This window comes from Lutjanus erythropterus, chromosome 7 (assembly GCF_056507025.1).
Source record: "Lutjanus erythropterus isolate fLutEry1 chromosome 7, fLutEry1.hap2, whole genome shotgun sequence".
Classification (NCBI taxonomy): Eukaryota; Metazoa; Chordata; class Actinopteri; order Lutjaniformes; family Lutjanidae; genus Lutjanus; species Lutjanus erythropterus.
Window position 1 is genome coordinate 38,359,635 of NC_139323.1, and position 15,841 is coordinate 38,375,475.

Consider the following 15,841-nt stretch of genomic DNA (forward strand, 5'->3'; position numbering starts at 1 on the left):
AAGTTAAAAACATGAAGATGTGCAGAGAAAACAAAGGAAGAATAGAGGACAGGATGGACTTAAGGGCAGAGGGAGATGTTGAAGCAGAAGGAGATGTAGAAGCCAACAGCACAAAGTGTCGGCTCAAATGGACCGTGAGGGGGCAACTTCTGGCTCCTGGAGGATTTTCTTCAGGTCATGAAGCATCACATCATGGAGACGCAAATGTAACTATGGCCACAGCTAAAGCCTCAGACCCACGCAGCCCAAAAGCTTCCCTGCTTTTTCCTCATACGTGACTCATTCTACACCCAAAGTCCAGTCCTCATTCGGTCCCCACCCATCCTCTTTTTCTCCTCTATTTTCTCTGTTTGCCTGGGTTACCAGAATACTCCGGCTCCTAAACAAAGCCTTAGCGTTCCCATTACCATGACTGCGCTGACTGATTTGTGCCTTCATTAACATTCGCACAAAAGATCAAATCATTAATGCAGAAGTCTGTTTACACTCCCATTTAAACATCAAATCTGTATCGCATTGTTTATTATTCAGAATATCTCAGACCTGAAACATTTTTGTCCCATTAGCTTGCATCTGGCTGTTCATTTCTCTCTTGCCAACTCTTGTGCAAAAATATAAAAAGATAAATTAGGTGACCCCTGTACTTCAGTATCATCTATTTGCTGTCCTGTCACCAGCTCTGGTTTGGCTCTGCTTTACCCTTTAAATGCCCAGACGTCACTGGTAGTAGTGTAGACCTCCTGCTGGTATCCAAATCCAAGTCCAATCTTGTTTACTTAAAGTTTTTTTTACAGCTAAAACTAAAACTCTGAAAGACAGTTTAAGTAATGTCCTCAAAAAACATCCATCCATTATTTGTAACTGCTTATCCCTTGCAGGGTCTCAGGGGCTGGAGCCGATCCCAGCTGACACTGGGCCAGAGGCGGGGAGCACCCGCATCACAGGGCTGACACAGAGAGACAAACAACCACTTGTGCTCACAATCACACTTTTTTTTAAACAATTACGAGTCATCAACTAACCTGTTAATCTGCACGTTGTTGATCCCCAAAACACATGTACCGGATTAACTGATGCAACTGTGAAATGTGCCAGAGGTCAAAGATTTGACAAAAAAAAAAAATCAGTGGAATTACCAGCACTGACATCTGACTGTCGAGCCTGCTAAACTCCACTGACTGGTTGATGACTGTACCATCATAACCAGCATCTTAAAATCTAATATAATAATAAAAGGGAGAAAAAGAAGAAGAAGGTGGTGAGAAGAAAAATGAAACTGAAGAATGTCAGTTGGAAGAATAAGGGAGGAGAGGGAGAAATAGAGAGAAAACATCTTTACACTAAATAGATGACGGAGCAGAAGTGAATTAAACCTGCATTCTTTGTGATGGCCAGGAGGGGGCGACTCCATCAGCCGCAAAAATAATTCAGATTTAATGTAAGCTTGATTACAGCCTCATTTAGAGTAAAATTAGGGTTGGGTATCATTTGGATTTTAACGGTTGTTGTGTCTTCTGGTATTTTTCCACAGCAGAGTTGGGTGAAATGCTAATTACCTTGAATAAATGTTACCCGTGCAAATACTGAGCTGAGCTAACTTCTGATAGATACCCATGATGACTAATTTCTCAAATAGTTTGGAGTGTACTTAAGCTGCTTAACGGTAACAAAAGAGAATATCCCGTCCTTGTAAAGCACTTTGTAGCATAGCATTTGATAAACTGAGGTGACTGTTACAAGACTCACACAATTTGTGCTTTTCACCTGCTAGTCAAGCAACTTAACTGACAGTAATGCTAGACTCACAATTTAATAAGACGAAAGCATTAGGAGATGGGATGATATGCATATGTTTAACTTGCATGTCTGCAGGCACAGACAGAAAGCCAGTTCGATATACGGTTGGTGTTTGCAGTACACAGTTTTATTTGAAACTGAGAGAGTGAAATTTGTGTTGGAAAATGATTGGCAAGTTCTTTTCAGATTGAACTGTCAAGGTTCTGTCACTGCATCGCCTTTTTTGCCTAAAATGTTTTCAGGAACATATTTTAGTGGACTGATTAGCTGTAATACAAGAAGCTTTGTGAACAGGCGGATGAATGGACGAGCCAAGACCGAGCTTTGCCCAATGTCACCCACCAGCTCCACACAATTGTCGATACTGTGCATGTTGTGGTTGCAAAAAAAAAAAAAAAAAAAAGGCAACTCCTATAATTCCAAACGTCAAAACAGGGATCCACAAACAAGTGTGTGACATCGCAGTAGGTTTACAACATAATACATATTGAGCAGTGCTGATGCTGTGAAAAAGACTAGTCAGTGCTCATAAGACAATATTTTGTAATAATTTGATCACAGGTGAGTCTGGTTTAACTGATGCATCATGGTCTACCTGCTAAATGTTGCCTTTCAGAGACAAGTATTGCAGCCATGCCCGACATTTGGCAACTCTCATGGAGAATAAAACTTGAAGCACAGATACATCCGTTTCATCTGTTGTTTAATATAAGTTTAATATTTGTTTAAAAAACCTTTTTTGAGACGAGTTAAAGTAAGTGATTTCAAGGTTTCATCAGCGACTCCCCACTCTGGTTTATGTAAGTGATCCTCAGACTGTTTGTGTTGTTGCATACGGCGACACTTTTAATGTCGTGCACAGAATATTAAAAAGATCCCCCCAAAAGAACCTGATTGTGTCTGGTATGATGGGGTAAGAAGTGCACCGTTTGTTCCGTCTTAACAGGCTTGACAAACTCAAACACTCTCAAAGGTGCAGGTTAAACCTCTGCTGAAAAAACTGTCAGCTTAATGGCCCCTGCCTTACGCTGATAACTGCCAAGGTGTCTCCTGCTCTTTGGAAGTAGGTGGATAAAGGTGTTAAAGCCTTTGTGTAAAGGCACCGTGAAACACAGCCCAGTGTCTTTTATTTCTCTCTTTGAAGTGAATTGACATGCAGCTCAGGATTTTGTTTTAAAGCGCGCCCTGCCTCCCAACTCTTCTGTTTTTCTTCTCCAAACTTCGGCACGTTACATAAAGTTGGGGCAGCGCTCGTGTCCTTGAGTGTAACTTACAGGTCGTTCGCCTTTTGTTTTGTTTGAGTTCCTTCACAAGTCGATTGAGGGCGTCAGTCATACAGGGAGAGGCAGATAGAGGAGGACATGCTGGCAGGTCGAATGGTAGGAGCCAAGGAGTCTGTCACACTCCATCTCTGCTACAAAGATGGAAGTGGATGGGCGCAACTCTTAGTACAACCGCAGGATGAAGAGGAGAGTGCGGGGAAGAGGTGGACGTGTGACGGGAATGCCAGAGCGCCATGTCACTGCTGATGACAGTCAATTTATCGGTGAGACGTGAGGAATTGAGCGATGCACTCCACTGCCTGCAGCTGTGCTGGTGGCATTTATAAGGAGGGGTGCTTACCTGGATTCTGTGGACATACAGTTCGACATCCGTGTCCAAATCTTTATGTACCAAGCAGACTGTAGACTGCTGTCAACAGGAAATTGAGAGCATTTGCAGTTTGCATAAACACCCCAAACAACCATGTGTTAATGTTTTTCGGGGATGCCCATCTGTACGTCCGTCCCATTCTCGTGAACACGATATCTCAAGATTGTCCTGACGGAAATACTTCAAACTTGGACTAGAAAGGAAGGAAGGAACTAGGAAGTCATACGCTAAGTCTAACAGGTTCAAATGATGATTTGATGACATTTTTATACTCAAAAGGTCAAAGGTCAACTTGACTGTGACATCATATTGTTCAGCTCTCTATCAGTCCTCTGTACTTCTCTGTAAAAACAGTATTGTCTGGACAGACATGGATGTAAACTGCGTCCTGACTGGTTGTCAGAGGCCACTGCAACAACAACTGCAAGTCATAAGTCACATCTTAAAGACCAGAGCAGCATGTTGATGTTACAGTTGAGAGTTACAGTTGTTAACAAATACATTAAAAAACACTTACAGTTAACTGTTACCTTATATTGTTGTCAAAAATATTGATGTATCATTACATATTGACAGTTTTTCCCTGTGGAGTCAAAAAAATGAACTGAATATTGATATTTTTCAAGTTTTTGTATCGAAATTAGAAATTCCAGTATCTCAACAACATTACTGCCTCATACTGTTAAACCATTTATTAAATGTTTAAATGCTGCTTATGGATGCTAAATTTGGAAAATGTTGCTGAAATAACTGTTAAAAGGTTATTTAATTTTAAAGAACATTTTTAATAAATGTAATCTGTGCAATATCACCATGAAGAAGGCTGACTCCACATCATACTTTTCAAAAATGGAAATGATCAAATGAAAAGATTTGGCATAAATTGCATAAACATTATGCATGAGCAAGGTATTTTTTTCATTTATTTGTAAACAAAATAAAAAACCTGTAATGTCTGTAATTCAGCGGATATATAATGTTCACACACAAATTTTCAGGAAAACAGTGCAATGCACTTAATCATCTGTACTTTGTGAACTGTGCAGCATCCAGATGAACTCCAGAGCTTTGATATGTGTGATTCAACTCCCTTTTTTCTTACCTGCATAGAATTATAGTGTCTTTCCCTCCTTCTTCTTTCTCTCAGATCCTGGATTTTTCATTTGCATCACATGAGCAGCAGCTACATAAATGAATATAGATCTTCTTTGAAATGACTTTGTAGTCACTCACTTTCTTTTAAATAATAACACATGTGAATGATGTACAAATCATAATGAACCATCACAACAACTGTTTTATATTGTGCGCAAGAACCGTGCGTTCCTTTATTTATTTATATTTTTGTGAGAAAATTCTGGACGTGGTGTGAAAGGCCTTTGGTCATTAGCAGATCCCCCGAGGGTACTGAAGTCTCTGGGGAAGCTTCTTTTGATACGGCCTTCCTTGCTTCCTTTGAATTTGTCCTTTGATACACATGCGGTCATCATGGCTGCTGCTTTTCACCTGACAGGCAGGAGTTTCACCAAGAGTATAAAGTTCAGGATCTTCTGGACGTTCCCTTTGAGTGTTTGCAGGAGCACTCTGGGAAACTGGAGGTGCGGCTGCCAGTTGAACCTGGTGGGGGGTAATTTTGTTCCTTTCCTACTAGAGAAATGACATTTAACAATGACAAGATGTATTATTCTACTGTATCTGGTTAGTAAAATGTATATTTTATTCATATCCATGCAGAGATGTTCCATATATTATACCACTTTGGAAACATTGCAAATATTAAATAGATTTGAAGACAGTAAGAGATGATTGATTTTATATCTCTTGACTTTTTCTCCTGTCGGCAGAAACAAACTCTGGCAGACCTCCAGATGAATTCAGCTGCCAGATTATTGAAAAGGACAAAGTGTCCGATCATCACAGTGTACCTACACTGCATCCATGTCTGTACTGGACCGGTTGTCTCTTAGTTTCAGATTTGTTTGTATAACATTGGTCGTTATATTTTAGGGCTCAGCTGGCTCTGGCTCCCTACATACATCTTTGATATTTGATCTTTTAACCCTTTATGACCTGAGAACACTCTGACATCTGCTGACAGGGCGCTTCTGGTCACGGCTAAGTCAGGGATCAAGACCAAAAGCAACAGGGTCTTTGCCATCTGAGCCCCCTGAGTGTGAGATGTGGTGTGAAAATAATATATACAGTATCCTATAGGTCTGTATATATATATATATATTTAAAGCGACAGTTCATCTCAAAATCAAAAATACATATTTTTCCCTGGTCTGTAGTGTTATTCATCCATTTGATTGTTTTGGTGTGAGTTTTGGAAATATTGATAGCCAATCATTCTTTCTACAATAAGTCAAATCAAGTCAAAATTTATTATAGATATCACAAAGCCCGTCTCAAAGGGCTGTACATATTATAAATAGATAAATACAAGAACAAGTATTTCAGCAGCGATTAATAAAATGCTCAGGTGGTTCATTGAGATCTACATGTAAGTAGGACTGCTACGATCGGTGGAACTTGCAGGAAGCTACCATGATTGGTCAAATTTGAGGAAAAGTGGTGGTGACTGGACAAAATTGCAAGGTCGTGCAGAATTCAGAGGGATGAGTTTAATTTGCATTGACTGTTGCGATCGCAACATTGCAACTTCCAGGACTGGCATTATAATCAGACTGATATATCAGTCAGGAATTATTATCAGCCTGATAGTGGCCTGACACAGGTTTATCATATATGTTGTCCTTTTTTATTTTTTTACAGAATATGATACAGATTACAGATTAGTTTTACAGGCAAGTTTTTATATATATTTGATCTTTTTTCTGAATTGAAGTTATTATATTTGTGTTTGAGTTATTTATAATTATTAAAAATACAACTGAAACTTTACTATTTCATGCCCTTATGTCATTTTGGACTTTATATACTATACACTGTATATAAATAAAGAATATCAGCTGATATATTGATATCAAGAACTCCAAAAATCCAGTATTGGTCATGCTATGGGAATCAATTAATTTTATGGATAAACTAACAGCAAAACCTTCAAATAACATAATCTGAATGCTGAAAATACAAAAATCAACAGGATTTTTTTTGAATCAAAATCATTTTTTCAAATGATTCAGCACATCTGCATATTCAAATCCAAACTTTGCATAATTGTGTTCCATCACAGCCTTTTTGGAAGTAATTTCTCTCTGGAGTAATACACTGTGCAGCAAGCATGTGCAATTTCAATATATTTTTAGCTGTTTCAATATAGTAATTTGCATAATGAGCTAATCATTGTTAGCCTGAAGCATGAAGTGGAAATTGTGATAATTAGTCATCATGAGCTAAACTTGTAGGTGCTGCAGTGGAGAACCACCTGAATTTGTCCTGTCAGGATTTACACTGATGAACAGTGTGATTATGGAAAGCCCTGAAGGGTCATGTAGAGGAAAATGTGTTTTCAGTTCGCTCAGTGTTGAGCCACAGTGGAAATCTGACTGATAAATAGTCCTGTGATGGACATTGTTTGAATATGATGAGGCAGAGATCAGACAAATGACTTAGCCGTGACCGGCTGAAGAACTACCCTGGTTGTAATTACAGAAGTGAACCAGTAGGGAGCACACTTTTCATACCATCTCAGTGTAGTCCATGATGCTCAATGTGCAGCTTTTCAAAGTGACAGGTCAAGGAAACGTCTCTTTTTATACACAACACTACACTGCACTGCATTAGCATTAAGTGTATGCTACTGAGGAGTTGAGTGCAGCATATCACCAATTCACTGTATGCATAATCTACTCCACACATGATAATCCAAGGGCAAGTTTAGCCCGTATAAATCAAAAACATAATTTTAGTAACGATTACTTCTGTCACATAATGAATTACCTGACAGAATGAAATTGTATTAATTTCTCAAAAGGTGAGAATTAGAATAAGTCACTGTCTGAGAACCAGTGTCAGAAACACTTTGCTAAACAAGCGTTACTAAATGGGAATATTTATGTATTTCAATGGTTTTGATTATTCTGGTTTAGGCCCAGAAATGGTGACACTAGAAAAATCAAGAGAGCCATTAAATCATTGAATTATTTAACAGCAGGATGAATAAATATGAGTGTGAAGAATTACTCCTAGGTAATATGAAATTGTAATTCTGTCCTCTCCCTCTCTACTTTCCCCTCCGGCCTCCTTTCCCCATGGCACATGTGTAATTAGTCCATATTGTATCAGTCTGGGAAAACACACAGCTCACATATATCTGCACCCTCCTGGGCACATAACGTAACCCGGTCTCTCTCTCTCTTTATAATAATAATAATAACAATAATAATAATAATAATAATAATAATAATAATAATAATAATAATAATAATAATAATAATAATTATTATTATTATTATTATTATTATTATTATTATTATTATTATTAATATATGAGGATTATTATCAGATAACATAAAAGGAGGATTACAAAATCAGACTGCAAAAAAATGACTATAACAGCAAATGTGTGATTAGATTACAGTTACATTGTCAAGGATTATTTGATTACATTTTAGATCTACATTTATTTTCTTTTACATCTCAGCACCTCTCTATATATTATTGAATCACTGCAATTTCAAACACTAGAGTTTTCTTTCTTAACTCATCATACATTGATTTCTTATCGGTAGTTTTTCCTCTTTAACTGCTGTAATTTGTCTTATTGCTTCCATTTTATTTTATTATGTATCTAAAAATTCTGTCAGATTCTGTTTCTTTCCTGAATATACCTCTATCATTATTTTTTTTACTTTGTTATTCTGCCACTATTCTCTGTATGTTTACATATACAGTTATATTTCTTTATTTCCTCTTTATGTTTGATATTTGCTCAGTTATTGGAGTTATTGCAGTTTCATGTCACTGCTGTTGTACTCAAATATCTCAAATCTTGAATCTCATAATAAGTAATATCTGCCAAATATGTTCTGCTGCAAATCAAAGTATGTTATTCCTCTCAGGTTGCCAGTTTTGTTAACAGTGGCTGGACTAGTTTTGTTTATTTGTTTTTCAAATTATAATTTAAGGATAATGGAGTTTTTATTCCTTTTATACCATGAAGAACCGAAGAATTTACTTTTGAGTAAGTGCTCCTCTTACTGTTTTTGTAGGGATAATCTGATTTTGAGCAACTGTAAGTGAGTAAGTTTAATGTCAATTCTACCATTGGTTTAGTATAAGTGCAGTATTTTCAATGTTTGATTTATCCAAACGTTATCCAAAAGTATTATGGTTAGATTATATTCTGGTAAACCAATGGATTACGTCACTAATAACAAAAAATACCATGTAATTTGTATGTAGTAACTGACTACATTAATCTGGTTATTGTTATGACTGTAGTGGTAGTTGTACGCCCCTTATTATAATTAGTAAATTGCTGAAATTTCTTCATCAGTTAACATGTCGGTGAAGTTACTGAAGTGCTTTTGGTACACTGCTAACTTTTCTTTACAGAAATGCTGACCTCCTGCCTGGAATCATTTGGAGATGTGCGTCTGGCAAGATCCCAAATCTCTGCTGAAAGATGAGAACAGGTTCGAAGGTGGGCAGGACGAGGCAGGTACAGGCGTTTATAGGCTGAGGGAGTCGCTTTTGCCGCAAACGGGTTTCCTCGAATCTTTTCCTCTCGGGTCCCGCGCCAGGAGTTTGTGGCATTGTGGACCGGTCTACCGTCCGCTTGTTCTTGGAAACAGCGTCAGAGAGCAGCTGAGAGAGGCTTAACATTTCAAACGTCTGGCGGTCGATAGGCTGCAAAGTTTCCACCCTGAAAACACCGTCATGTAGCAACAGCAGCGGCGGCAGGCTGGAGCAGGACACCACACCTTTGCTGTAAACTTACGGCGCACAGCCTCTCTCAGCCCGGAATCCCACTCTTAATGCGTCGTTTTAGTTTCTGTCTGGTGGAAGATGAGTTGTTTTAATTAGAGGAACCTGTTGCAGAATGTGCGTGTGCAGGTGTGGCAGTGTTGTTTATTTTAATTCTTAATTTTATTTCAGTTTAAAATGCGTGCGTAAAGCATCGCCATAGTTGTGATTTATCAGATCTCCTGACTTTTTAATAAGAACATTTTGAAAGACAATGAATTACATTTTTAGATTAATTCTACTTTACTAGTTAGCAGCTATAATCACGTTTGTTTCGTTGTATTTTGAGTTAAATTCATCTTTAATCTTGTGCGTAAAAGTGTCCTCAGCGTTTGGAGCAACACACTGTAGCGCATCACGGATTAAAAGTGGAATTGCGGTGCTGTTAGTCATAGATGTCCTCTCAGCTGGAAGGAGGCCTGCAGCTGGAGACCAAGGCAAAACCTGATGTACTCAAACCCGAGCAAGTTGTTGACGTGACGAGTCCTGACGGATGCGCCGGGCTGCAGCACGGCTGCCGCGGGGACGACGGAGGGAATAAAGTGTCCTTTAAGCCTCCAGAGCGCCATCAGCAGCAGAAAGCACGCAAGATGACCCGGAGCCCTAAATGCGCACGCTGTCGGAACCACGGCGTCGTCTCGTGTTTGAAAGGCCACAAACGCTTCTGCCGCTGGAGGGACTGTCGATGCGCCTGCTGCCTGCTGGTGGTGGAGCGGCAGCGCGTCATGGCAGCGCAGGTCGCTCTGAGGAGGCAGCAAGCTGCGGAGGTGAGGAGGGCACAGGGGCAGGTCAGTGATGAAGAAATGATAGAGAATTAACAGATGAGTGAAGCAGGACATCTAGGAGGTGATTATCAGGAGGGTAACAGTCATTAACAGACAAACAACAAGTGGTGATATCGAAATGCGGGGTAAATGTGAGTATAGAGGGGAATCAATCATTGGAAAAATATTCTTTTAAATATTTAGAGTGTAAGAATATATAACTGTCGTATACGTCAGAAAATACAACAGTTTTTATTTAACACGATTTCCTTGAGCTGTCAATGCAGAGTAATTTCCTGAGGAGAAATCTTTACAGTAAATATTTTACACTTCACAGAAGTGCTCAGAAATAAACATGAAAGTCTGAATTTGCACAACTGCTATTATTATTCATATTTTCGAGTGATGTGTGTGACAGAAGTCTGACCTTCTCGTGGCCCAGAAGTGAACTCTTACCTGAATTTAGGCGCAGAACTTCAGTCTGAATCACAGACTGTTTGTTTTTTCAGAATTAACACAAAACAGAAAAATATATTTTGCACAAGTTATATCTAATTTTGAGCATTTGAGAAAAGTTTTCCACATTAGTCTTCAGTTGAGCTTCTGTTTGTTATTGTAATATTGAATGAACTGTCAGGTAAATCTGTAAAAGTTTATTTAATCAGGAAATCTCCTTAAGATCAAAATGTCTTAATTGTATAACAAGAAATACTTAATTATATGTATGTTTATACACAATGGAATTAATATTTTATGCAGTACTGTATATTCAAAATATGAATATAGTATGTAGAATTTTAAACATCTCTCAGAGGGGTGACTGCCTCTAAATTTAGTTTGTTTTGCAGTTCATTCTAGTAATAAAGTTTATTCTAACAGAAAACTACATTCTGTCTGCAGAAGTGCATTTATGCAGTAAGTGAAACTTTTAATAATAACATGAAATATATTACTTGTTTCATTTTTATTCATATAATTAAATATTGTTAACTGAATACAGTTTTTACACAATGATAATATACCAACCAGAAGAGCAAGTATAGAAAAGAACAAAGTATTGAAATGCTGCTCTATAAAATGACTTCCATTTATACTCAGTAGTTATATTCTTTCTGTGTCAAGTAGCTAAATATGTCTTTCTTTAAAACTTACAGGGAGCTCTGCTTGCCTCTTACATAATGTATTAATTCCCTGTAATTACCCGTGGGGCACAGTCTCACTATAATATGATTATGTCCAAATGTCTAATTCCTGTTCCCATGTTTCTACCAGGGTAAGAGGGGGGTCAGGTGTGCAGCTCCATTGCGGAGGACAGCGTATCAACGTTACAGCAGAGCAGCCGAGTCGAGCATCCTGACTAAGAGCATCCTGCAGGGTATAGTTTAATTAACATCTCTTCTCTCATTAACGTACTTCTTCTCTCCCAGATGGTGATAGAAAGTCCACTTTTCTTCCCAGTATATCAGATGAAGTCCTTAAGGTCAACTTCAGCGTGTTGGCTTATTGCTTTTAATGCACTGATTTTGTCAGAATTCATGCAAGATCACAAGTTGATCAACTTAGTTTGTTATCTGTTAGTGAATTCACTGCTTTTTGACCCGTCAAACTAATTTCTTTTTACTCGCTCAGGGTGAGTTGTTACTGGTACAAAAACATTTATACATCACAAGTAACTTTTCTTGGAGTAGAAGTGTAGAATCATTCACTTACATAGAAACTACATAAATGAAATCAGTGTTTCCATGAAAGATTTGCAGTGTTGGGGAAGTTACTTTGAAAACACAGTTTTGAAAGGCGTCAATTATTTAACAATGGAAGAAGTTGAATTACAGCAAAGCTAGACTCGAGAAAAATCTAAGAAAAAAAGAACAAAGATCAACTTGACAATGTAAAAGACAGTGATACAAAATTGTAACAAACTGTAATACAAAAAAGCTGCATGCCACTCAACTAAGTTCACTGTTAAAGTTGCACCCTTGTTTACACGTCATTCAAAAAATAAAAATTTAAAATAAAACCACTGTACTTGGATACAATGATCAGTGATGATCAGTCAGTAGAATACTACTTTAATTACCTGTGGTCCACTGCTCCTCAACAGGGATGATTTATGACGATGTTCCCTGGAGGTTTACCTTAATATTAATCTGTCTATGTCTAACCTCATGATATTATCCTAGCCCAAAGTCTCAACCCAAGATAAACCAGTGCCTGGTTAAATAAACCACCTTCAATTGTTTGTCCTTTAAGCACACTATTTCTCCAAGCTGAGGGGCTCACGCTGGACACTGCTGCTGTCAAACAAACCACAGCTGAAGTAAGGAAGAAATATAGAAACATTACTGTGGTACAGCTCTCATACTGTAGGAATGGACATCCAGTTCTTAGTACATCCATGATACTAACATCAAAGCATCCTGCAGGGTATAGTATGAGGGCTGGTTGCTATACTTTTTAACAAGTTGCACATCACTCATAGTGGCTTGTGGGGTTTCAATGTCTTGGCTTCTCCTCTTTGGTCACCATGAATTGAGCCAGTGTCTTATGTTCCACATATTATTTTTCCTTTAAGAGATTGTTATGGGCTCCATTTTCCTTTACACGGTCCTGAGGAACTCCTTATGTTGAGTTTTTAGATAAAAATTCAAGAGGAGCTTTGGCCCAAGTGGATTTATGCAGCCCACACAGTTTTTTGTTCTCACGATGTCCTTCAAAAAAACAGATATAGATAACAAATGGACACACATACCTTCACACAAGTGCATGCTCTATAACACACATACTTTATTCTCACATTGTAACATTTTTAAGGTCTGCTGGTGCCCACGCTGCCAATGCCTCTTCTCAGATGTCATTACTCAGCTTTACTCACACTTAATTTATCTGAACAAACGTGATCAGTGTGGCTTCACTATTTCACAACAACGGGCCATTACTGTAATACATGGCGTCTTTTAATACCTGCTGGCTTGGAGTCAAATGCTGCTGGAGGCTTTGTCTTCTTTATGGCCCTCTCAGCCTCTCTGAGCTCTCCGTAAAACAAAAATGACACCGCTAACCAACTGCGTAATTAAAATAATAAAGAACAAAGTGCTCAAACATAAACACAACAATTAATTGGTCGGAACAACTTGATTATCCGTAACTGAGTTAAATATATGAATACATAACAGCAGCATGTGTTTTTTTTTTCTCCTTCTATTGTAGGGCTCAAACCGGTGGCACCGCCGGAGGATGACGCCTCCTGCTGGTCGAAGCAGACGCAGCGTGACCACCTGACGTGTCCCTCCCTCAGCGCCCGGATGAGGAAGAGGCGAGCCTTCGCAGACAAGGAGCTGGAGAACGTGATGCTGGAGCATGAGCTGAGGCAGAGAGAGCTGCAGGGCGACCTCTCTTTCTCATCCTCCTCATCCTCTGCCCTCGTCCCTGTGCTTCACCCTCCGCCGCTGCCTGTCTCCCCCAGCCTCCACTGCTGTCTTCTCAACAAGGACCCCACCGCCGCAGGGGCGCCCAGTTATGTGCCTGTGTATAAATATAAGCCCTTGTATGAGTGTGACTTCCAGTTCTACCAGTTCTTCCACCTAAAGAGCAGATCCTCCGCAGAAGGTGACTATGACTTCTTATGCCAAACCAGGGAGGATGAGGAGGTGCAGAATAAAAACCGACCAGAGCTGATGCCCCCACCATCACAGCAAAGACTCAAACATCACGGCAGCACTTTGTCAGGTCTCAGCCTTGTCAAATCCCTCCCAGAACCAACAGAAATAATGGACTCGTCAGCCGTCACACGCTTTATTTCTGGATCAGATCAGGGTAACATGGGCGGGTCGGACGTCAGTGCACCCAGCAGGACTTTTGATCTCAGACCTCTGACAGCTAAGGGCTGGAGCGCAGACACTCCCGCCAACCAGACCGGTGCTCATGCCGAGTCTGTCAAGAGCCCTCATGGCAGCTCAGTCAGGACTCCAGCTGTGAGGCCATTACCATTCTCTGTAGAGGCTCTGCTGAGGGCCTGACGGGGGAATGGAGAGCAGTGTTGTAGTGCACTTTGTTTATGTGCAGACTAAGAACTGATGCTGAGTGAGTAAACACAAAAACGGCTAGCTGTATTTCCTGACAAGGGCTGGTTCTTATAAAGTGCCAAAAGGGGAATAATTATGAAAAGAACATGAATTACAGGCTTTGTATTTACATGAGAATGTATTCAGCTATATTTTAACTTAAAAATATTACAATCAAATAGGATGGATTCTGCACTGTAAAAAAAAAAAAACATAAGAAAACTCATAATTTTAAGGCAACTTGTGAAGTGAAGCTCAAACTATTATGACATGAAATAAATCAAAGCAAATTTTGCTGATCTATAATCTTTGTCTTTTGGAGATAATTTACTCTTCGTCTTTCTCTCACCTTTAGAAACCCCAAAAGAGTGAGATGTGCACCCAATTTGACATTATTTGGGTGCTTGAAAATTAAATGGTTGCAAATAGAAAATATTAAATTATTCACAGTTATTAACTTGAATGAATTTACTCATCGATTTCTGATTTTTTTTTTGTTTGTTTGTTTCTAAAAGTCTTTGTTGAGATGATCTACTTTACTTATTTTACTTTTTAAACGTTTTTAGGTCGGGAAACTTTTTTTTAGTTATTTCAAAATTTAAGAGGTTGAGTTTGACTCAAAACTCAAAAAATGAATTTAGACAGGTGCACTGAAGTCATGAGTTTTCTCAACTTTTTTTTTTTATTTACAGTGTGCAGGGCTGATACATTTCATTTCATATTGAACTATTGACAATAACATTAAATTCATACAAAACACGGGTGGCTGCATCACTTCCAAACATTTTCAGAGCGTCTGCGTAATGTTTACATCAATAAACAGCCCTGATATTTTTATTTAGCCAGCCCGTATCACATTAACTGCTGCGGACGGCCACACAACCCCACATCAAACTTATGAGGATGGCAGAAGGTAAATGCAGCGTGGTGTGGTGCAACTTTTCACCTGTCGATAAAAATACAGTGAGATGCTCTATTTCTGATAGGGAAGTGCCACACAGCAGCAACATGAGTAACCTCTTCAAAAAAAACAGCACACCCTGAAAGTTTTAAAGGACGCTGAACATAAACAAGGAAATAAGTCTGTATATTATTATCATTTTATTCTAGTATTTCTGTAAAATAGACTATTTTTACACTTATTAGCGCAGACAATTTTATTTAATTGTACTCACATTTGCTTTTGTAATAAATTTGTTATTAATGGATGGTATGTGTCATGTGATTTTAAGTTAACTGAATCTGAAAAGACAAGTTGAGGTGTTTTGTAATTATTCAAAAAGTTTCAAGCCAAATAAACTTGATATTAATTCAGCTGTTCGTAAGAAAACACGTTCGATATGATCAAGACATTAAGTTGAACCAACAGCTTCTCAGTCACATTGATGAACATTTATGACATTTATTGTTATTTATCAACTTTTGATTTTACTAATTCAATGCTAACCTTTATTATGGGTGTGCAGTGTTTTCAAAAACCATCAACTCAAGTTAAAAGCCTTCAGTTTAGAAGAACTCATGTTTATAAGTTCTGAAGTGCTCTGAAAAAAAAAATACTAGAAATTTTAAGTTATGATGATAAGAACAGACTTGCTGATACTACTAAGTTCCTGTATATTTTTATTTTATTTTATT

The 15,841-nt window shown here is 38.5% G+C and overlaps 1 protein-coding gene across 1 annotated transcript; it reads left to right on the top strand.

The window, feature by feature from the left end:
- The first annotated feature begins 9,324 nt into the window (after positions 1 to 9,324).
- Positions 9,325 to 15,414, top strand: dmrt2b (doublesex and mab-3 related transcription factor 2b). Its single transcript, XM_084723707.1, has 3 exons — positions 9,325 to 10,148; positions 11,418 to 11,520; positions 13,353 to 15,414. The coding sequence occupies exons 1-3, from the start codon at positions 9,777 to 9,779 to the stop codon at positions 14,159 to 14,161; spliced, it is 1,284 nt and encodes a 427-aa protein (XP_084579833.1). The 5' UTR covers positions 9,325 to 9,776; the 3' UTR covers positions 14,162 to 15,414.
- The last annotated feature ends 427 nt before the right edge of the window (positions 15,415 to 15,841 follow it).

Excerpts from the sequence above, each read along its gene's own strand:
- dmrt2b (XM_084723707.1), top strand. The coding sequence starts at position 9,777 with ATGTCCTCTCAGCTGGAAGGAGGCCTGCAGCTGGAGACCAAGGCAAAA. Across the intron at positions 10,149-11,417 it reads GGAGGCAGCAAGCTGCGGAG|GGTAAGAGGGGGGTCAGGTG; the intron begins GTGAGGAGGGCA and ends TGTTTCTACCAG. Across the intron at positions 11,521-13,352 it reads GACTAAGAGCATCCTGCAGG|GGCTCAAACCGGTGGCACCG; the intron begins GTATAGTTTAAT and ends CTTCTATTGTAG.